The sequence below is a fragment of the Rhagoletis pomonella genome, unplaced genomic scaffold, assembly GCF_013731165.1.
Source record: "Rhagoletis pomonella isolate Grant_MI unplaced genomic scaffold, Rhpom_1.0 Rhpom_scaffold_00007, whole genome shotgun sequence".
Lineage (NCBI taxonomy): Eukaryota > Metazoa > Arthropoda > Insecta > Diptera > Tephritidae > Rhagoletis > Rhagoletis pomonella.
The window spans coordinates 37,053,115-37,077,393 of record NW_023458561.1 but is presented as its reverse complement, the minus strand read 5'-3'; the positions used below and the strand labels follow the sequence as shown (position 1 = coordinate 37,077,393).

General features: G+C 35.1%; 2 protein-coding genes across 2 annotated transcripts in view; one reads left to right on the top strand and one right to left on the bottom strand.

Moving 5' to 3' along the window:
• LOC118743799 (transient receptor potential cation channel trpm) overlaps nt 1-3,057 on the top strand; it is a gene marked incomplete at its 5' end in the record, with an annotated part of 161,503 nt that extends 158,446 nt beyond the window's left edge. Inside the window, 1 exon segment of the mRNA XM_036476564.1 lies at nt 1-3,057. This exon segment is cut by the window's left edge and continues 1 nt beyond it. Coding sequence (XP_036332457.1) covers nt 1-1,091 — 1,091 coding nt within the window.
• Nucleotides 3,058-9,234: 6,177 nt separating this feature from the next.
• Nucleotides 9,235-24,279, bottom strand: part of LOC118742708 (integrin alpha-PS4-like) — a 20,898-nt gene continuing 5,853 nt past the window's right edge. Inside the window, exons 3-14 of the mRNA XM_036474976.1 lie at nt 23,236-23,354; nt 23,047-23,175; nt 20,713-20,882; nt 20,406-20,621; nt 16,811-16,913; nt 16,144-16,710; nt 15,943-16,054; nt 13,324-13,692; nt 13,172-13,241; nt 12,636-13,093; nt 9,616-9,751; nt 9,235-9,462 (exon numbers count right to left, since the gene is read on the bottom strand). Coding sequence (XP_036330869.1) covers nt 9,319-9,462; nt 9,616-9,751; nt 12,636-13,093; nt 13,172-13,241; nt 13,324-13,692; nt 15,943-16,054; nt 16,144-16,710; nt 16,811-16,913; nt 20,406-20,621; nt 20,713-20,882; nt 23,047-23,175; nt 23,236-23,354 — 2,593 coding nt within the window. The 3' untranslated portion in view covers nt 9,235-9,318. The remainder of the gene's footprint in view (nt 9,463-9,615; nt 9,752-12,635; nt 13,094-13,171; nt 13,242-13,323; nt 13,693-15,942; nt 16,055-16,143; nt 16,711-16,810; nt 16,914-20,405; nt 20,622-20,712; nt 20,883-23,046; nt 23,176-23,235; nt 23,355-24,279) is intronic.

The following is a 24,279-nucleotide window of genomic DNA, read 5'->3' as shown; positions in this document are numbered from 1 at the left end:
GTGGAGCTGTTGTATTTTCCAGCTCATCCACCGGCCCAGCTGGGTTCCTCTTGAAAAACGAGCGGCCATGGCAGCGCAACTCCTCCATGGAGCAGCAACAAACATATCAATCGGCAGCGGTGCCAACGCGCGCCACAAGCGAATTCTTAAATGCACCATTCGAAAGCACCGGCAGATTATTCAAAAAGTCCAGCGAGAGTTTACAAAAAGGCTCCAGCACAGAGACCGACTATTCAGCGCATCCATATCGCTTTATTAAGCAAAGTTCAAACGACACAACCACCTCAATGACTGGTTCCTACAACATCGATACACCATCGCTGGCGGCTGAACTGTCGCTTGATGCAGTCGAAACAAATACACAAACAACGCCCACCACTGTGCAGGAGCTTGTCGCCAGCAGCGGCGCCGGTGGAAATGGCACAGCCACTGCTGCAAGCAACGGCAACGCGAGCGACACTACTGCACGTTATCAACCGCTACGCACAGCTGCCATGGGCGCCAGTGATGGCAAACGTGATATGGTCAACAAGCGCGCCAGCGAAGTAGCGGCATCAACGCCCATGGAGCTGGGCGCCACAACAGCAGCAGCTGCAGCGGCGGTAATGTCGCAGGTGCAGTCCGCGTTGCCGCGTGCCATGCAGCTGAAGAAGCAGTTTAGCATGGATCAAGCGAGCAAAGTGCAGCCACAGCAGCTGCAACACTCATTGCACACACAAACGCTCAACGCGCTGCCGGCGACAACAGCAACAACGACTGGTGCAGCGAAGACAATTGGCAGCGCGTTGGTCGATACGAGCGCAACAAGTGCGGCCGCTGCTGTACTGCCAGCACTTGCAGTGCCAGCCAAATTGCTATCCTCACTCAAGCCGCCCGGCGGCATCAAAACACTCGGCATGAACATACTCAAGGAGAGCAGCTCCAGCACGGAGGAGTCAAAGGAGAGCGGTGGCGACAATGTGCACGCCACCGCAGCCATGCCACAAATAAGCACACACACAGTACAAGATGAAATTGCCAAACTGTCGTCCAATATCAAATCAAGCACCGAATCGGAGAAGGATCCACCATACAATGAGACAATGTGCTGATTAGCAAAGGCAGTTGGCCGACTAGCAAACACTGTCTACTATTACCCACATACCTACACATTTATATTACCTGTGCAACGGCAGCAAAAGCAAGCGTGAATTTTATAAACTAACTACCTACCTACACATACCTAATTGTATCTAAAAACTTTATTGTATAAGTACGAGTATGTATATAAATATGTATGTGATTGTGCGTTGTTGATTAGTGTAGTAGAGCGTTTAGGAAGCGTTTAGATACATATGTATATATGTCACATAAAGATGAGGATGAAGAAAATGCCTATATATCTAAAGAGAATATACTTATACATACATACATTATACATCTACAAGTAAGCTAAAAACAAAAAAGAATTGCTCATAGAAAATGATATATAATGCTAGTGAAGTGTATTTTAAAAATGTCATTTTTTATGTATTAAATTTTAAAACTAATTTTAAAATGCGAAGTTAGCGGACGCATGCATGTGATGATTGTTCATTCGAGCAAAACAAAAAGGGAAAACATAAAAAATAACAACCAGCATTTGCCATACGTAATTATGTCACTAAACATAAATTGCCGCGCGCACAGCATACTTTAGCGTATATTTAAGCTATGTACATATTCATAAATCAAACTCGTTTTAATATTCTAGATTGTTGTAAAATATTGAAAGATAACAATTATCAAATACTTATTTTGTTTAGCTTAAAAATTTGTTTGCCATTTACCGTTATTTGTTTTTGATAGGTGTGTGTATTTATTGAAAATTGTTAATTGCTTATTTGTAGCTAACAATAAGCTGTTACATATTGTTTACAAGTTTTAGGTAAGCTTATTTGCATTTTTAGGGATTTGCCAAAACTTAGTTTTTAATAAATAAATAGTTATATATGTATGTATTAATGTATAGCATGTACATATGTATGTACGTATACAGCTGCAATTGTAAGAAACCTCATTGCTCAAACAGTTTTATTCTTATTATTTTATTTTGTTGTTGACCGCCGAAAATTTTGTGTACTACTATATTGTAATTATAAAAACAAAAAAAGATCTCTTGCATATTACGAAAACTGATGCCGCCAATAAAGAAAATTAAAAAAATAAATAATAGTAATAGTTGTACAAGTGGTGCGTTCGCCGTACATAAAAGAAAATACATACATTTTTTTTTATTGTTGTTACGACTAAAGCACAAATTTTCGGCGCAAATTTTATTGTACTTATACTCATAATTTTATTGCATTTTTTCATGTTAGCGCAAATATTTAATAAAAGTAAAACCATATTAAGCTCGACGAAATTCAGGAGGTATAAACACCTTTTATTTAGAACTACAAACAAAACTAATAAATATGTGTGTGGTAGGTAAATTTTTCCAACATTAATTTCCAAAACTATTGGTATTTGTATTAATTTAGATGTTTCTTCCTAGCACAAGAATTTCACAAATTATTAGATCTTATTCATTTTCGGTGATCCCTACTGAAATTTCCTGCTTAACATTTGTTCATAATGTTTCAATCCTTCAACTGCCATTCTTAATGAAGTCACATTGCTTCTACAAAAACCACGTAGCTATTGGATTTAGACGTTAAAATGTTGTACGAAGTATTGAGTTTTTGTGATGAGTTGGATCTAAATCCCTTCGAGGTTTAACTGACAAGCATGTATACTAACGTTTGGCCATTTTTCGTCAAGGCTCCAAAATAAATTCTTTACACTGTTCTACAATGTACTTTAACAGCCAATTTCACGAAAGCAATTTAAGTGAGAAATGATTTTGATTTTAGAATTTTTATATGGAAATTGACAGAAAATAAAAAATCATTTTCCCTTTAAATTCCTTTTGAAGTCGGCTGTAAGTTTCATTGGCCGCATGAATAAAAAAATAAGCAAATAATTTATTTATTTTAAGAAAAACCAGTTGCTTAGTTTTTATTCATTATTTGTTTGATTTCGCCTTCACGGGAGTTAGTGTTTTGAAGGTTAAATTCCGTTTCTATTTGCAAAGACATTGGTATGTACTAGGGCGATTCACTTGGTTTCCTGCGGTTTTTTTTGATATCTACTGGCTGTTATTTTGAAATTTGTATTTTTCGAATGTCTAATAAAACGGATTTTTATTTTATCGAACGGGGTTTTTTCATTTCATACAAATCTTGAGCCCTCAATAAAAGTTTTGAGTTTTTCAAAGTTTTCAAGGCCTTTTCCAGTTTAAGGAAGACGCCTGAATAACTTTAAAATTACATCCATCCTAGGTTATTTGGATATGAATCGTATATCATATTTGATTCCAATAAATGAATGTTTGGCGCTTAAACGTTTTCTGCGTGTTTGGCCGGGCTTCTCCTCCAATTCTGGTTCTCCTTGTTATTGTGACACAAATGGCGAGATCTACACTACATCTCCAAAGAAGCTTTTTTATGGCAGAAGTACACACACGGAGATTTGCCATTATCTGGCAAGGTGTGACCACTATTTGAAAACACTTTGGCAGTGTACTTTAAAAAATTTAATATTGTTAACTATTTTAACTGAACGTACACATACCTCATGAGAAAGAATTGGAAGAAAACTTAATTCGAAATTTATGCGTGCCTGCTAGAATTTGCAAAAATATATATATGTATATATTTTTTTTTCTTGAGAGAACCTGTATTGTGGACGCAGAAGATGAAAGCGCCCCTTGCTACGGATTTATGCGCATGTGATAAGCAAAGATATGCGGGCGTGTATAGACCGGTGTCACCTGAACTGGACCTTGTCGATCGGCGTTTGCATTTTGATTGATCTAGGCATGGCAAAATTTAGCCTCCGTTCAGGAAATGTTGAAAGACAATTGTTTTTAATGCTAAATTTTAGTAAATCTACTAATATAAACATACACACATCTCGTTATCTTAATGCACAAAGGCCCTAACCAACACTTTTTTCGAAACTGCGTTTTTCACAGATTGTGGTAGGATGTATCAAAATATACCTTCAATGAAGATTTTAAAGTGCTAGTACCAAAAACAACGGAGTTACATACAATTTTTTGAAAAGCCGTACCTGTTTTTGATACTCTTTTCGCTTCTCCTGTAAAATAAAAAAATTTTATGCTTAGGGCCGTTGTGAATTAAGGTAACGATATGTATCTGTATCTGCTTAGTATCTGGTTGCCCGTATTACCTGAAAAGCACTGTCATATCAAAGCAAATGAAAAAAACGTATTTACACACATTGGCCATTGCCTTTGTGCAAATTTTCTGATGTAAAAAGCATATAAAGCTTATTTTAATAGGAAATCAATTAATATATTGATATACATAAGCACTTAAATGCATACATGTGTACAAATGTTTGAATGTATTAGCATGTCCGTATGTATGTACACACATATACATAAATAAATATAATAAAAGCAATTTGGACAATACGATATTTATTTTTAATAGCCGCATGTGTACATACATACGTGTCAGTGGCGGAGTGGGGGAATCAAAAATTGCGAACGGCCAAGTCATTTATTTCATTATATTATATATTGTTAATAAAGGCACCGTGTGGTTTTTGAACACTAAATGCGAATTATTCGTAACGCTTTGATAAAAGCAACTTGATCAAAGAAAGTGTTCTTTCATGCAAAATCCTCCGGATCTATTAAATTTTTTTCATTTTTTTCCTAATATTATAGATTTTGAGATGGGCAACACGATTCCTCTGTTGAAAATTTGAAAGAAAAAATTTAACATATCAATTTAAGAAAATCATTATTTATTGATTTTGTTTTATTAGAATGCAGTTGTGCATCCTTCACAGCTTTATCTCAGAAAAAGATTTCATCGGTATGTGCAATCAGCACCAAATTGTTCCGGAAGTAGAATCATAATACCAAGAGAGTAATGGAAATGCTTAACCAAACTCGGATTTTTCCAAGACAAAACCGTTAGATGTAACTTTAAATTAATAGTTGAACACCATCCTAATGTAAATATTAAATACCTTTAATTTGAAGCTTTAGTGAAATCTAAAATGAATTAGTTTTTGTTTTCAATTGCGTATTGATACTCATACAAAAGCACATACATACATACTTATTTTAATACATATGTACATACGTAGTATATGGCCACTGTAGGAATGACGGCGTAGAATGATGTTTTCGTAAAATACAGCATTTAACCTAATAGGCGGCATACACGGTGCGTCTGACTCGCGAGTCGGTTGGGATGTGTTTGTGAAAACGAATTTGTGTTAGTTACACCGACATGACTCCTGGAATGACTCTGACTGATTCAACTGTGTGTAGTCGAAGGCGAGTCAATACGTACATATGTAAATGACTCGCGAGTCAGACGCACCGTGTATGCCGCCTATATTAGGCAAATGGATATCTTTCAGTTGGGTAACCACTGCCTATGAGTAACAACTCTCATTCATCCTACATCGTAAAAAACATCGGCAATGTGGTTTGGGATTCGCTTCATTCAAGCAATATTGGTTTTTATATCACTAAAGCTCTATTAAAATTTTTACAGAATTTAAATTGGGGTGTATTCGAGTTGCAATTAAAGCCAAAGTACGCAACGTCCTTTGCCTCGCGTCAACGGTGCTTATGCGGCAAGTTACACACTATCCGTTCCCCATTGCGTCCGTAAAATCAAAAACTCGCTGTTACTCTTTCCAAAAATTGCGTTGCACTTTTCTTTCATATTTTACATTGCTTATTTAAGTAAATCCAAAAATTTTCACAAATCGAAAAAATTTAAACTCAAATATGTTATCAAAACATAGAATAGTTGTCACTTGACGCTAACGCTCAAGCGAAGTTGAAAGTTGAGCTAATTTGTGAGTCCCCGTCACCGTCAGCGTCAGCTTTGTTCATGTAACTTACTTTGTTCATACGAATACACCGATTAAACCATGCTTGTTAGTTTGGAAAGCTTCTCAGCGGACAAAAAAGTACTATTGTGTGTGTCCATTCGGAAGATAAAATTTTCAGTTACTTTTTCCACCACTGCGCGAATTACGCGAGTAATGTTTGCTTCCAAGTTGTGAATCTTACCTGGCTTATCAACGAAGACTTCTGGCTTCACATAAAAAAAAAACTCTAGATGTGTTATATCACACGATAACTTGCGGAAACCAAATGTTGCCGATCATGGCTCGTTTTTTTACGGTTATGCGCGGCCAACATTTTAATTAAATTATTAAAAAAAAAATAAATGTCGGAAATTCTTCTTTCGGGTGATAAAAAAAAGATTCAAACACCCAGTTCCGTTTTAAGTGTTTTATTTAAAATTTAAAAATTACCATGGTCTAGATGGATCACCGCATATTTGTATTTAAATTATTCAGAACCAACTTTCCTTTTCAAAAGTTAGGTTTGCATAAAACTCTCGATTGCTCATACTTTTTCGCTTAATTTTAAAGACGAATATCTATGTACGTATGAATCTAATGCAACTATGACCGCACTCTTGTACGCAAATGTACCTAAAAACAGTACCAAAAAATAACTAATATTTCTAACTAAATCCTGATAAATATGTAACTCCACATATCTACGAATGGAACATAGATACATATACATATAGAATTTTTAAACGTGTACATACATACAATTTTTTGTGTCTGTACGCATGAGTCTGCATCGCAAATACTTGTACTTAGTCTAGATATGCCATTATGTATATGCACTCGTGGCCATGAAAACTTTACCTCCATTTTCTTTTTAAATTTGGTCGAACATTGTAAATTAATAAAAAAAAATTTAATATAGTTCCGACCGCAAGGAGAACCAGAACTTCAAGGTACTTCAAACTTATACTTTATAATACTGTGAAAGATTGAAATTTTGATGCGTTTTTCTAAATTGTATACAAAGTTGGAATCTTTTATTCATATGGTTTTTATTGTGGTTTGAACTACATACGTATATTAAAAAAAAAAAAACAAATAAGTATTTTTTTTTATTAATTCACAAACTTCTACCAAATTTTGTTTTTAAGTTGGGGTAAGATTTGCGTGGCCACGAGTGTACTATTTACTACTTTGTGTACTACTAAGCGATTCTAATTAATTAAGTTTAACCAAACTAAGATTACACAAAGTTGTCTGTGTACATTTTTGAATATATAAAAATACGAATGTATGTAACCATGTCTGCTATTAAATCAAATGTTCATAATAAAAATGCTGTTAATCTAAAAAATTTAAGAAAAATGCTGTAAAATAAAACGCTGATACGTACATAAATATTTTGTATATAGTTAGATAAAATAAAATTTTATATTTGTCAACGATACAAACTGAAAAAGAAAAGTATAATTATGAAAAAATATTTGCATACAAAAGTCCGAAAACAATCGCGTTAGTTGTTTTTTAAAAAGACAAAAAAAACAGCAATTTTAATTTTTTTGATGTACATAAACGATTGGGGAAAAACCAAACTGCGACTATAATTGAGTGTACGTATGTGTAATTAAATGTGTGTATGTAATTATAAGACGGACGGTATAAATTGTAGAAAAATAAAATAAAAATAAACAAATGGTTGTTGTTTTTCTTCACCTTCCTCGATTAGACGAGATCTCACATGAGGTACATACATAGTCTGGCACTAGAGAAAAGAGGTGCAAAAAAAGTATATTTGTTTTAAATATAAATTACCACACAGATCGAGTTTTACTTGATTTTACTTATGGTGATTTCGTTTCTTCCAAAAAATGTTGCCCTTCCCCGGTGAAAAATGTGTTTGATGTTACACGCAACCCTGTAAAAAGGCATATTTTTGCCCTCTTGTCCTTGCCTGGCTCACGCATTTCATAATATTGTCGTTTTAAAGAACTATCTGACTTTCAGGGCAACCATCACCCTCTTGACAAAGCTTCACATGGCAGAGAATGTGCCTTTTTTGCCTTACAAGAGTGTAACATTTTAAGAAACGAGCACATAATTGTTTCACACTTTGCCTTTAATTTAGAATCGAACACGAAAAGAGAAAGGGGCAATCAAAAGGCGACAGTTTTTGGTAGAAACGAAATCACCATTAATGATATGTGACCTGGTCTACGAAAAGGGAGCTTACGTGCGAAAACTAGTTTTCTGTGAAAAAGCTGTTAAAAGTAAGCAACTCGTTTCGTCAGCTTCTCATTATCTCGTTAATTGTTCTCCGCGCCGGACGTCCAGTAAGTGTTGTTGTTGGTCCAGTAAGTGTTGTTGTTGGTCGGAATATTATTATAGTTCATCGTGTAAGTTGCTAGTGTGGAACATTTAAAAAAGTAACACTGAAAAAGTGACGTTTACTGTTCCTGTTGATTATCGTCTTCGCATTTCGCATGAAATGAAACATGAGTGTTGATGAGGAGTTCAGTGCCGTATACGGACAATATTTCCGTGAAAAGGATGATGAAAACTATGAAGAGAGCGATGATGATGAAGACGAAGTACCAGGTCCATCTTCCTCAGGATCAACACGTAAAAAGATCTCAAGGAAAACGACAACAAAGAAAAATACATAAACTACTCAGCATTATTATTTTTGTCCCATAATACGTTTTTCTAGTGTATAATCATGTCTTTATAGCTTATAATTCAATGTATTTTGTTCATTACCAATAAATTATATTTTGTCGTATTTTTACTCTTCTTTCTCTACATTTTTAGTACACTTCTAAGCAAGTTAGGATTTTCTGCTTTTCACCAGGTGAAAAAGCATCTCATCTTCCATCCGAATCAACCAAAAAGTGAAAATTGATTTTTTGACACCTAAGCCCCCTTTCCGTAGACCAGGTCACATATACCTAGGTACAACAAAAAATCATCTACCATTATTTCAGCGCAAATGTATTTTAAATAAAATCCAGGTAGAGTGAACTAATTGTGAAGATTACTCATAGAACTCAAAACAGGAAAATACTTTTCCACCTTCTGGTAAGTGGTATTTAAAAATGATATATAAAGGTTGGATTTTAAATTTTATAACCTTTAATCTGAAACATTGCTGGCTTCCATCGTTTACCGTGTTTCCCTAGATATTATCAACCAAAGTTACTTTGTCAAAACGGCGGCCTTTTAAAACAATTGCGCTGGCTAAAGATAAACTTGAATTTAATCTTTTGTGGTCAGTTATTAATAGCTTGGACCTAAGAAAATATATTAACCCGATTACAATACGATAAAACAGCGTTTATTTCCCTCTATACAAAATCGGCCCAGCAATTGATTTACAAAATTTAACTTAGAAAAATTTTACTGATCATCGTCGTAAAGTGACACATCTTCTTCCATTTCTGCAGTACATTCATCAAGTTCCTCCTTCATACGAGCTTTTTCTTGCTTTTCTTTGAAATTCTGCTCCATTTGCTCTTTTGTCAGACGTTTAAAGAAACCCCGCTGAAATAATATGAATATGAAATTTTAGTAATTCAAATTTTGAAAACTTTTAAATAATAAGCTCGAGGCTCAGCAATATTGAACGCTCATTAAATTTTGTAAATAAAAATAAAAACGATTCTTATGGCTTTATATTATAACCACTTTTCTTACTCTTTTCAATAGCCACGTTGTTATAACCAACAAAAGCAAACCGCCAACTATGGCCAGAAGATAAATCCACCATGTTTTCTGTTTATTGATCTTCACAAAAATTGCACCTTTGAAGTGTCGCTTTATACTCAATCGGCTGAAAAGACAATGCGAAAAGAAATTTTAATCATATTATATACAACAAATTTATAAGGATATTCCTTTGAACTGGAGAAAGCCTCAAAAACTTTGAGAAACTCGAAACTTAGACAGAAATGTCAAAATTTTTATTAAACAGTTTTCGAGCGACCAGTCAAGTTTAAAGGAATACGCCCAAATACCATAAAAAAAAATTTATATTTCGTTATTTTGAATTTTTCGGTAACAATAACAAAGGCTTATACCCAGTCAGCAGTTTGCAGTTTTGACAAAAACTTGTTTCTGATATTTAACCGATATGTGACTTAACTGTCAAACTCTGATGAGGGTAGCCTTACTATAATCCATGGCAGTTGAGTTTAATGTTAATTTAACGGGTAGCAAAGAAGATGGAATGACGCGCTGCAGCGTTTTTAGGTCTCGGGCCCAAAATCCACGCCAACTAAGAAGTAACCCCACGTCTCCACCTTCTACTAAATATGTTTTAACATCTGTCAAATTTCTGTTTTAACTTTGTCCGGTTTTCTCATATGGGCAACTTGTTGTCTTAACATGTCACTTTCAAAATATCATCAAGCCAATCTGGTTGATCTGTACCCAATGTAGATGGCGCGGTAAAATAAGATATGAGTTGTCAACCTACGAAATGACAGCTGATATGGTTTAACAGTGAAAATTTGCGGTATCCACTTGACATTTCTGCCTTAACTCAGTTTTTTTAACAGAACCTGTAGAAGGTGGAGACGATGGGTAAAGCAATTCTCAATTTCGGGTTTCTATTGTTACGATCAAAAATGGTCGAATTGGTTTATTTTGTATGCTTTTTTGAATAAAATTTTTGATCTAAGTTTATATTCATTAAATTTGAACAAAATTATGATTAAATACGATCGATAATCGATACAGTTTTTTCAAAAGCTTTCAATATCGTCTCCATCGAAGCATTTCTGGAGGATCTGGACTGAGTCGTAGAGTATCCTGTTATATGGGCGGGTCAGTGAGCCGATTGTGACCATCTTCCAGATTAGAGTTTATCCGGTTACAACTAAAATAGAACATTAAAATCGGATAACACTTACCATCTCCGCTCCCCAGTGTACTGGGCGTGGATGTTTGTCTATCTATGCGATTTTTCACATTTCTGCATTACCAAGCAAAAATGCGAGATTCGGCTCGAGTCTATTCTACAAGGACCTGCATATAAGGCAATCATATCGCTCGCCTGCTAGCTTCATTGTCTTGCAGGCGGGAGATCTTTACCATAGAGAAGGCGGCTGTCTCATACTGAATGGTAATTCTCCGTCATAAACGGTCATATACTTTTTTGTTGGGGGGGGCAGGCTGCACTGAAAACGTTAGGTTCCAAGGTAGTACAGTCGGAAGAAGGTTGAAAATGTCGTGCATCGCTGGCTTCACTGAGCCATATAAAAGCGTCTATTTTCTGGGTTCCTGGACAAAGCCATAGCGGATAACTTCCTACGGCTATCACGTGACGCTGTCTCACACTATTCGTGCGTGCAAGTTCGGACTGATACCGAGTATCTAAGAATGTAGGGCATGTGATGAAGGTCCAAAGACACAATTGAACACCCCTAGTGTCACCGTTCAGTTTTCGAAAGATTGCGACACTGCTACCTTGGCTGTGATTCCTTTTTCATACTGAAGGACAAAATAACAGAATCTAACCTACCCTAAAATGGTACAGTCATACGCATTTAGGTAAAACTTGCATTTCTAGCTTAATGAAAACATATTGATCACTAACCGCCTAACAGATGTAGATGAAATATTTCTCAAAACTTCCTTTTTGATGCAGAAATGTTCCTATAGTATTTATGTAGATGGAAAATATCGCTTACGTACGTTTTTTTGGCGGTTACGGTTCGATATGTACACACGATCCAAAAATAGTCAGGAAATTCAAACTTTTTAGAATTACCTTGCCACCACCTCCCAGAATTATAGAAAATAGAAAGTAAGCCGCCGGGGCTTTGAAGTTTTTCATATATTTTTTATGGGGGAAAAAAGTTTTTTCGTAGAATTGCTATAAAATCTTTAAAAATATATACATACATACTTGTTGCTCGATATTTTCCTTCGAAAATGTTCCAAAGATAGAATTATGATGCAAATTTAACTCAAAAAATTTGGTAATTATTTTTGGCGTTTACTCTTTTGCTTAGTATTTGGCCGAGCTTCTCCCCCCGATTTGGGGTGTTTGTCTTGGTGCTATTACACAAATGGAGGAACCTACAGTTGTACTACGCCTCCGAACGGCAAATGGCTTTTATGAGAAGCTTTTTCATGGCAGAAATGCATTCGGAGGTTTGCCATATCCTGCGGCGCCCGCAGTTGGAAAAAAACTTTCTGGAACGGTAGTACGCACCTCTAACCGCATAGCCAAAGTGGCTTCATCATAATTTTATTGTTTGAAGATTTCTTAATGGAAACATTTTTATACGACCAAAAATATTTATTTTTAACTACATATTTGATAATTCTACGAAAAACTTTGTGCCCTAAGGAACACATGAAAAACTTAATCTTTTTAAAAGTTTTGTAGGGTATAATAAGAGCCACTAATATATTTCCTATCAAATAATTTAAAAACATTTTGGCGAAGTTACAAATTTTAGGGCTTGATTAAAACGTTTTGTGAATCTCTTAATAGTCGGCATACACGGTGCGTCTGACTCGTGAGTCATTTGTGTACTTGTTGACACGCCTTTCGACTACACACAGTTGAGTCATTCAGAGTCATGTCGGTGTAACTAACACATCCAAACCGACTCGCGAGTCAGACGCACCGTGTATGCTGCCTATAACTTCTATAGACGTAGCTATATACATAACTAAATGTGTTTTTAAAACCCAATACCTACCCATTTACTTCTGAACTAGGTTTTAAATTCACCATAGCAACATGAGCCAAGTATTCTGCATTGTTCGCCATCAGGTCTTGAACGTTTCCCCATTGGACGTCATAGCTTAATTCCAGCGTTATATTTTGTCCGGGCTGTAGTCCACAGGACAAAGACAAATCATTCAAAGCACATAACATTTTCACATTCGATTCTTCGGTCGATTGGCAACTGAGGAGTATCGTGCGATTTTCGTTCAAGTGATTTGTATTCAAAATATCGGTGGAATTCAATGTTGGCGCAGATAGAGGCGGAGATTTTTCAAATACTAATGGAGGATTTACAAAATTCTTTATACGCAATTGGGCTGAGATGTTGCTGACAAAAAAGTGATCAACGCCTTTATCGTCAATATATCCGATGGGAAATTCGGTGATTAAATGGAAAAGATTTAACGGACTTGGACCGTTATTTTGTATCTGTAATGCAACTCGAAATAAAAGTATTAGAAATATCAAAAGCAAAGAATTTTGAGCAATAATAAGCTGTTAACACACCTCAAAAATCGTCGAAATGGAAATATTTTGCTCCTCATTCGCAATGGCTATGATATCATTGCTGGAAGTCCTTAAATTGAGAAGGGGGACAAAATTAACAAAATATGAAAAATTATAAATTTATCTTGCTTGCACCGCCTTCAAAGACTTACTCGACTATCCAAATATCGGTCGTCGTTATCAGTTTTACTGCATTCGATAAATGATTATTTTCAGGTGTTTTCTCTTCGCCAGTGCTGGACACGAATGCGGTTATATCCATTTCAGTGACACTCACAACATTACTCAAATCAAAACTCAGTTCTACTTCCGCGCTGCCGATAAATGCTCGTCGCTTAGCTATGCTGCACACAACTCTCCATTCTATATCGAATTCTCCAACACATTCAGGTGGTAATTTGGCAAATGGCACATTTATGGACGATTTAACAGTCAGTAGTGTATTGTAGGCTTCCTGTCCCACATTGGTAATAACATATTTGATGGGTAGAATTTGTGTTGCACCCAGTATAACTTTAGAACTTGAAAAAGAAACGTAAAAATTGTTTAATTTTATATTGTTCATTTGTTTCATAGAAGTTTGCAAACGTGCTGAAGTTAAGAGTATCTAGTCGTAGGATGTTTAATTTTCTATATAATGCCGAATTTCCACTAGGCATTAAAATGACAAAAAATTTATGCCATGTGGAAGCAGACATAATGACTATTTTTTGTATAAGTAATGGCATGAGTTTTTTTAATGCCCAACATTGACATTAAAAAGTTTGTCATTTAATGCCTAGTGGAAACTCAGCATAAGAGGAATATATTATTTGTTTAATAGAAGTAAGCAGAAAGTAAGCAGAAAGAGAAAAAATAAACGAAAATATGGATTACCATCGGTTTATCTTCCGTTTTCCGTCAGAAATTGTAAGCGTGGTTTTTAGGGATTAGGCTTGGCTACCCATGTTGGACAATTAGGTAAAGTTTCCGTTAAGCGCTAAATGAAAACATCAAGGCCGATATTTAATGCCGACGTAGTATAAGTGTCCCGATTTTTCATATTTGCACCGATTTATTCCCAATTTTCAAAGTTTTCTTTATTAATTATGTAAATAAGAGTTTCCCTGTACTCTGGCGCAAAAAAAAATTTCATACAAACGAGGCAGCACTCTCGTTCTCACAAAGGACATAAAATATACGGGAGCCATAAACATAGCCACCATCCTTATTTTCTACTGTCTTTGGTTATGTTTTATTCTGTCAAACTGGTTTTCTCGCTATATTGCAGTCTATCATTCATCTCTAAATTTTTTTAAAGTTTTTTTTAACCGACTTCAAAAAAGGAGGTTATCAATTCATCGGAATATATATATTTTTTTATTTCTATAAGTAAAGGTAGTACCTCAGAGGTGGTTCCACACTAATTTGGTTTAGGTCCGATCATTAGATCATTAAGAAATTTAAGGAACTCTTAAATTTTTATATAAGAATTGAAGTCGGTTTTGTTTTTTGCTTGAAAATAACATCTATACTTATTTGTAAAGTTTTATTTTTTGTTTTTTAATGTAACGATTCTAACTTGAATTTATTGTAATTATAAAAAATAATACTGATTCCCTCAAGAAAATATTCATAAGTTGTAGATACAGTGGCGAAAATATTAATAGGGAAGAGATATTTTAGCATTCTTTGGCGATTATGTAATTTTTATTACTTTTTTATGAAAGTATACTCGTTATCTAACAAAGACAATGTAAAAATATTTGATGATAGTTTGTATGGAAGAATGTGCAGAGCAAATTGGCATAAATCAGCGCTAAGTTCAAGCTACTTCAAACATGCACTTTGTTACACTAAAATTTAAATTTGAAACAAAGAAAAGTAGCAAAATCTTGCTAAAATCTCTTTTCCCTATTTAAATTCTCGCCACCGTATATATTGTGTACACTTTTCCGATCACTTTTCCAATCCTCGTCTTTGCTATGTTTTAAATAAAACTGTATTAAAAGATGATATGTCTTTTTATTCCAAAAACAAAATTGTAGGTTCGGATTCGATGCTTTAGAAATGTCCCCATTTTTTGCCACAGAAATCTGGTCACCGTAGGCATAGACCGGAACAACAGTGACGGCTATTATGTGTACCGGAGGAGAGCTACTTAATGTACAAGATCCCCGAGCGAATATGTTTGTATAATGGGTTATTGGTTAAATCAACTTCCATAGTTAAGCGGCATTCTGAAAATGTTTCTACATACATACATTCCTCAAAGACCCTCACCAACAAATTTTCTATTTTACAGGTAGCCCAGTTAAATTAGCTCAATAAATAGGGGTAAGCTTACAATAATTCGCATAAAGCTGAAAATTGGTACAAAAATGAAAAAAAAAATTTATGTGACCTTTGACCTTGAATACATTTTTTTTGCTAACGTGAGATCGATGGGGACTTCTAACACATCATTTATAATGGTGTTCGCAACATTCGTACCAATTTTCAGCTTTATGGAAATTATTGTAACCTTGAATGTCTAACTTGACCGGACTAAGAAGAATCAAAAAATATTATAAAAAGAAAATCAAAAACAGATAGGCCTTTTTAAAAAGTGGTGTATAAATGCGTTTTTTTTTGGTACTAACACTTTAAAATTTTTAGTGAGGCCATATTTTAATATATTCAACCAAAATCTGTGAAAAACGCATTTTCAAAGAAAAATGTTGGTTAGGGCCTTTTTGAATTAAGGCAACGATATACATTCAATGATCAATACAAATTTGCGTATTACTTACGGTACGTTCACGCTTCCAAGCTGCAAATCGACAGAATTATGCAAATATTGAATACTTGCCTCAGTCGAACTTGGCCAAAGAGGATCAGTTATAGCGCATTTCTTACAAAATTCTGTTAATTGAAGAAAACCAATTTTTGCATTACTTGTATATTAAAAACGCAATACTTCGCGTAAACGCATATCTAAATTTTACACCTACCTGCACCACTCCACGCCTTCGCATCATACTTTAATCGATATGAAAGTTTCAAAACTATCGGCACAAATTCATAGCGAAAATCGAATTTGAGGGTATCATTGTATGTCGTACATTTTGGCCATCGGCTCGCTGTAAAGGTTTCATTATTTTTAAAACTCAAAATCTTTACCCGCTTCTCTTTTGCATCGACAGTCAAGTCTAATAAAATGTCTCGCTTCTGATCTTTGGTGGAATTTGTTAAAATACTGTAGCAGATTTCATATTGAAGATTAGTTGCAGTTGTGGGAATTAGGTCGTGCAAAGGTCGTATGGTTGCAATAACTTTCACCACCGGATAGGCGCGATAAATAAAGACGGTATCTGCATTTGGCGCACCAACAGCCAGATCATTGAAGCCATTCGCATCTATGTCCACACCTTTGGAGAGACCATGTCCAAACATACCATCGGCGAATTGGTCGCTTACATTCAAAATCTGTCTTGGCTGGTCAGCTAGTCCGGTTGAACTGCCAAAATAAATAGCGACAGCACCACCACCGTCGGCAAACGGCGCACCAATGGCAATGTCTAATAATTGATTTTTGTTTTTGTAATTGCGTACATACATATGTGTATGCATGTATGTATATGCATTAACGCTTGTAGTTTATTTCAAAAATGGGCTTACCCTTATAACCATCTCCATTTACATCACCTAGGCTGCTGAGCGTTGTTCCAAAGCGTCCTCGATTGAGCAGAGGCGACTCTATGATCAAGGGCTTGAAATTTAACTGTAATAATAAAATAATAAGGGGATAAATACTATTCGGGTATTTTAGATTAGAGATGCCAGATCGAAATAAAAAAATCGGTTTTTGAGTCGATTTGAATCTAACCAACACTGAAATTACAAACATTATTTTAAGTATATTTAAAAACATGCATTGCTATAACGGTTTCAATGTCTAGATTTATCCAAAAGCTATTAGGTAGCTAAGAGTCCCTAAATACCTAAAAAAAATACAACAATTCGAATATTCAACAGAAACTTCATAAATTTTTAGCCCTACTTAGGTAGAATTTTTTTCGTTTTTTTTTATCACAATTTGTTTTATTTCAAAATGAACCGCTATTTAAAAAAATGTATTATACACAAAAACACTAGCCCAATAAAACTTGCGTATACAGATTTTTTCGCAATAGAGATTTTTAATTTTTTTTTTTTTTGTTTTCATATTTAGCAACTTGTTATTAGGCCAAAAAATAGCAAAGAACGATTTTTTTGTTTTCGCTGACTGCATATGTCAATCCATAATCACCTTTTTTAGAAAAATTTTAGTGTGCAGTTTTGCAGCGCAATATGTACATACTTATTATTTTGCTCAAATTTGCACTTTAGCTATTTTTTATTAAATAAACTAGTGCATATACTCTAAATTACAGCTAGATACAATATCCAAGCCCTATTCATTTTTTGTACTAACCAACCTCAAATTCAAATTTGATTAAAATTTTCTAGATTTTCTAATGCAATGTTACATGCATCAATTGAGAAAAAATCGAATGTCGATTCTCGAAAATTTTGGATCGGTTCATGGATCGAATCGGAACTAAAAATTGACAAAAAATCGAATTGGAATGGCATCTCTAATGCAGATGTGCTCGAAATGTTATCGATAAAAATTATTAAAAATTAACACGACCGCTTAACTACTTGCAAATTGCAAGTTATACTAAAATTAAATAATCTATAAATTTGCATACCCGAAATTTTTATAAAAACAAACAAAAAACAAGTGAGCAGCGCTGTCTTCGGCTATGCCGAAGGCTTCATACCTTTCATGAACATCTGCAAATTTTAGTTTGACAGATTACTGATTTTGATACATCGATAGAGGAGTTACATACTTATATAAAAAATCGCATCTAAACAATCAGAGGTATGGAAGATATACTTTATATGGCACCAATCTAAGTGATTTTCACTGCTATGTGATCGGTATGTAAACCGGTAACACAATTTATTGGGTTTAGTTTCCTACATAAAGGAGATATATCGCAAAAACTGGTATCTGAACAATCAGTGCTATAGGAGATAAAGCTTATACAGCATAGATTTTGACGATTTTCTCAGTAGACTTTGTATTATTATTTATAAAATATCTTACGAAATTTATCGGTTTTAGCTGTTCAAATAAAGGAGTTTTACAGTAAAATCCCATATCTGAACAATCAGATGTATGGAAGATATATGTTGTAGTCACCCGATCCTTGTTATTTTCACTGTAAGTATTCTGTTAATGAGTGAAAATGGTGCGAAATTTCATGTTCCTAACTGCATAAATGGAGGAGATATGATAAAAGACCTCATATCTGAACAATCAGTTGTATGGGGGCTGCAGGTTATAGTGACCCGATCTTCGTTATTTTCACTGTAAGTCTTCTGCTGATAATGAGTGAAAACAGCGCGAAATTTCATGGTCCTAGCTACATAAATGGATGAATTACAACGAAAAATCTCATTTCTGAACAATCAGTTGTATGGGAGCTATAGGTTTTAGTTATCCGATCTTTTTAATTTTCACTGTAAGTTTTCTGTTGATAATTATTGAAAACTGTGCGGAATTTCCTGTTCCCAGCTATATAAATGGAAGAGATATAACGAAAAATTTTATATCTGAACAATCAGTTGTATGGGAGCTATAGGTTATAGTGACCCGATCTTTGTAATTTTCACTGTAAGAATTCTGTTGATAATGGGTGCAAGGGCTGCAAAATTTCATGTTCGTAGCTGCATAAATGGAGAAGTTATAACGAAAAATCTCATATCTGAACAATCAGTTGTATGGGAGCTATATGTTATAGTGGTCCGATTCTTCCGGTTCCGACAAATGATTAATACATTATAAAAATACACCCACCTACCAAATTTGATCCGGATATCTCGAAAACTGAGAGACTAGATTGCATACAAACAGACAGACAGACGGACAGACGGACAGACGGACAGACGGACAGACGGACATGGCTAAATCAACTCAGCTCGACGTTCTGATCATAAAAGTATACATTTTAATGGGTCTATCTCTTTTTGTTCTGGTACTTACAAACATCGGACCAAAGTTATAATACCATTTCATGCTCATGAAAGGTATAATAATAATTTTGGTGAAAATTTTTGTATAACATTTCATTTTTTTTTTCGTTTTAGAAGAACCCTCCAGTTGTTTACAACTAAGTTTTATTACGTAACCTTTATTAATATATTAAAATTTTCTTCAAAATCGTTACTTTTTCTGCATTTTTCATTACATATTTCATACAAACAAACAATAATTCATAAATCGGGCTAAACTGTTCTCTTGAAAATTTGATTAGCTTTCATTTAAAAACAAAATTAATCAAATTGAGTGAAAGATGAAGGCGCCACTGAACTGTCAACCACTGTGCATCGGCTTTTTACCATGCACGCTCTCCTTGACCACCCGTACACCTCTTCTAAAATAGAGGAAAATGTTTTTTATCGGAAAATTCAAGAATACGAACTACAATGTTGGGGATGCTCTATCTTTTGGTGGTATAACGAACTCCGGTTTCGAACGGAAGCGGGTTAAACTGACCGGAAGTCCATTGTTGTTAAATGTAGTACACATGTTTTTACCACGTGTTCAGATTCTGGGAACAAAAATATATAACTTTTGTCGGAAACTCTATTCTGAAATAGAATTATTCCGGTTAAAAGGATGAACTTCCGGTCCCCGCGAAACCGGATGTTGGCATTAGTACCAAAAAATAGAGCATTCGCGACTTGGTATTTTATATTTTTTCGTTTCCCAATAAAAAACATTTTCGACCATTTTAAAACTTCAGGACTTGCTTTCAAACAAAAGCTACGTAGTTTACTCCGCAGAGTCCGAATTTGTAGTATGAAAATGTGTGTTCCGATTAAAAAAGTTGACTTCCGGTCAGTTTTACCCACTTCCGGTCGAAACCGGAAGTCAGAAGTGCGGCCAAAAGATAGACTTCTTAGTTCATATTTTTGCGTTTTTCAACACAAATTATTTTCCTCCATATTAGAATAGGGGTGGACGGGTAGTCTAATACACCCTGTATATAGCCGAGTGGTTTCAGGTTCGTGCTTCCAGTCTATAGTTCCCCCGGTTGATTCTTGACCCAAGTAACATAGAAAAATACAAGTTCTATTCTACTAATTATAGTTCTGCCTGACGATGGAGATATGTACATACATACATTTGCATAGACGTGTGCAATTATTTACTTACCTGACCTTTCACTCCTCGATTTATATACATATAAACTGCACCCGATTCTAAAATGCCATTTACCGTGCGATATGGCGCACCTATGAGAATATCATCTAAACCATCGCCATTCACATCCTCTACCAGTACGGCATAGCCGAAAAGCTCACCATACTGTTCGCCTGCCAGGTTTAAAACTTGTTTATAAACTCCAAATTTTTTTGTGTATATTAGTGCCTGCAATCAGAAATAAATATTTATATTTACCAGTGTGTATGTAAGTGCGCACACAAGTATTTATTATCAAATCATTGGTAATAAGACTTACCTGCCCCAATAGTTGATAAGCTCGGGGCACTGTAGCTACGTAATATAGTTGTTGATTATTTTTTTCGAAAAAGCCGGATGCTACTGCATATCCTTTGTACGTAAATGGTATGGTACCATGTTTCGAAGAGTCAGGACTTCGATTTAGCACATCAACATGTATTGTTGCTCCTATGAATAAATATGAATAATGTGCTTCACTGCGCCTTAAAAGTATTTTTGTGTTGTCTAATGTCCGTATTGTAAAATTTAATTTAGTTTATAAATTTAATTAAATAAAACTTTTCAAACCGGTGGCAACCATCCCCAAAAATACTTGCGGCAGTAAACTTTCCTAAACCTCTTCAATTTGATACCCATATTGCAATATTTAATATATCTTATCAAGTACATGAAATTAAAATTTTCATATATATGTGGCAACCTCCACACAAATATTTTCACTTGTAAGCCCTCTTATTAAACCTCTTTCTTTTGACAGCCATTATGCAGTGTTTGCTTTATCTTATCAATTTACTTAAATTGGAATTTTTAAAATGGTGGCAACTCTCTAGTTTTTTCCCTTCATATTTTAAGTTAGACCTCTAGCAATATATCAACGAAAACTGCATTCAATTTCATGCATTAGTTTTCGAGTGATGCGCGTACAAACATACAGACAGACATAGGAAAAGTCGGGTGATCCAAATAAGTAAAGTCGGAATTTAAATTCTCTCACCCCCTGGGATTGTTCCATAACAAGAAAACTAGACCCTTATTTTTTTTATTTTGAAATCAAACAATATTGATAGGTCGCCCAAAGCACTTTTCCATGTATTTTATATGGGAAAAAGCAATTTTTTGTAGAATAGTCTTGAAAATCAATATTTTTTTATCGGAAAACTTTATTTCTCTTCAGGAGACCTTCAGTAATAATACCCATAAATAATAATAATAAACCGTGGGACCAAGCGATAAATATTGGTTTTCTAGAAATCTATACCATTTGCGGAAAGCTCAACTAACTCTAAATGTTTTTTGATTATGAAATAAAAAAAAACGAGGTATATTTTATTCTATTTAGAACAATCCTAGGAGGTGAGAGCATTTGATTTCCGACTTTACATTTCCACCGTACCAGCTTACGACCAGACTTGACAGCTAATCACCAGAAGCAATGGCAAACTGAAACACCTTGCTGTACCCTACCTGGGCAGCGGGTTTCAGATAAGGCAGAAAGCCTGCTCCCAGAAGAATAAACCGCGGTCTGCTGAGGGCGGGACATTCGCATATGATATGCCTACAGTATCTCCTCATTTGTTCTGCATCTCTTCCGGTTTTTATAATTAGTCAGAGGGAGTTTAAAGGTGTGCGATGCTAGCAGGTACATCCACCAGTAGCCTAGCGTTTTCACTCTTGAGAAATAGGAGAATCATCGTGAGCTTTATATAATACGCTGTGCACATAATTCTGGATACCTTGAAACTTTGTGTTCAACCCCAGTTTATAGCAAATCCAGAGCTGCTGCTCAGTAGCTTCGCGCGGCCAATACTTAGGAATGTAATATGCAGCAGTGGCTCGACAGCTTATAGGATTTGTAGAGATCAAGCTCTGCGTGAGTGACTGCCGCCCTTACACCTTTCCCATCTTCGACCCGTCTGTGTAGATATTCACCGAGCCAGAACTCCTCATGCCCCCACGGCAGACTTCAATCTCTATAGTGGTCATGAAGTTCGTCCCAAAGTGCAGATCTGAGAAAATTGACGCTATACTACTGTGTATATAGGACCTGCACACAAATTGTCCCATAACGTATACCAAACCAATACCCTATGGAACAGTATCGGCCTGACTATCACCGTGCAGATGCTGTGAGGAAGAGAAGACGGTAAACCCCAGGTACAGCCCAGCATATTTTGCATGTATAGAGTGTCGCTGAGCTCTTCTTCGCCTTCTCTTCCAAATTGAGGCGCCACGACAGCTTGCTATAGAGTATTATTCCAAGATACTTGGTGTTTTACTTCAGCTGTAGGGTCATCCCATCCAGCTTAGGCTTAGACCAGTTCGGAACCTTGTAATCCCTGGTGAAAAGTACCAGATCTGTATTTTCTGCGTTAATAGTAATCCCCACTTCGTTTGACCTTGCGGATTACTTCTGTGAAATTTAAAAAAAAAACAATTTTTTTTTTGGCGAACCTAAGAGTTGCTTTTTTACATTGTTCGAAATTGCCTTGCAAAAATACTTTAGACTCAGGGGTGACGCGCACTTACTTTTCTCGTACGATCTAATGTGCAAACATATAACTAATTGTCCTGCCATTTCGTACATATTTACGTATACATAAATATTTCTTACCTGACCACCGATATATGCCTGGTGCACCAATTATAATCTCTTCATTATTCGGCGTCATGTGCACACTAAAACCAAGCTCACCAAACATAAAATCAGGCCTTTTATCAGTAATCTGTTTGTTCTCTCGGCCTAGATATTATTAAAAAGAATTTTAATAAAAGTTCATCTTCTTTATAATTTGATAAATACCTTTGTCCGAAAAAGGACTAATTTTCCATGTCACACCATTTTGTAATAGAACACCATTATCGAGTGTATTGTTGGTCCAATAGCAAAAGCCGTGCATGAATAAATGACTCGAGCTGTCTCTGTAAAGTAATATGTACATACATAATTTTAAATTTTCATGTATGTATGCATGTATGTAGATAGAGTATATCACATTCTTATGTACATAACATATTGAGTAGTTAGGCTGCAATCATTTAGGATTTTTTAACATTCGAATATTTACTGTTTTTCCATCGGAATTATAAAATTAATATATTTTATAACTTGCTCCTAATACTTCGAAAAATATTAAGATTTACGTGTGTTGGACCGATTTGAAAATACCTCAAAAGATCTCATTATTTTAGTTTCGTTAATAAAATGTTTAAATATTTTAACGCAGGCCTTTTAAGCTTAAGCTCTTCTATTACTTGAGGTGATTTTTTGGGGGAAAAAATTTTACAAAATGTGTTTTATTTATTAAAAAAAATCGCTTTTGGAGGTATTTTTAAATCGGCACTGCTCTCATACATAATTATTAATATTTTGGCAGAGGACTAAGAATGGTGCTTTAACGTTTTTTGTTTGGCCGAACTTCTGCTCCAATTCGTGTTCTGCGTCATGATGTTGTGACTTTTGAGCTTTTTTATAGCAAAAGTACACAATTGTCTAGAGAGAAGCGATCGCTATTTGAAAAAAACTTTTTTGATGTACCAGAAATTGAACCGTGAGCATCCAGAGAGGTAGTAGGCACCTCTAAGCACTCGGATACGGCGGCTGCTTGCCGAAAAAGGTAAAAGAAAATGTAATAATTTAATATTAAAACAAGTAATTTTTAAGCAAAAAAACAAAACCGACTTCAATTTTCATATAAAAATTTAAGAGTAAGCAAAATTTCTTTATGAGGCAATGATCGGATCTAAACAAAATTAGTTTGGGAGCCGTTTTTTTTTCAAATTGCGACTTCTCAAATAACTGAAACCCGGGTTTGAAAAAAAGGAGAACAATCTAACACTTTAATAG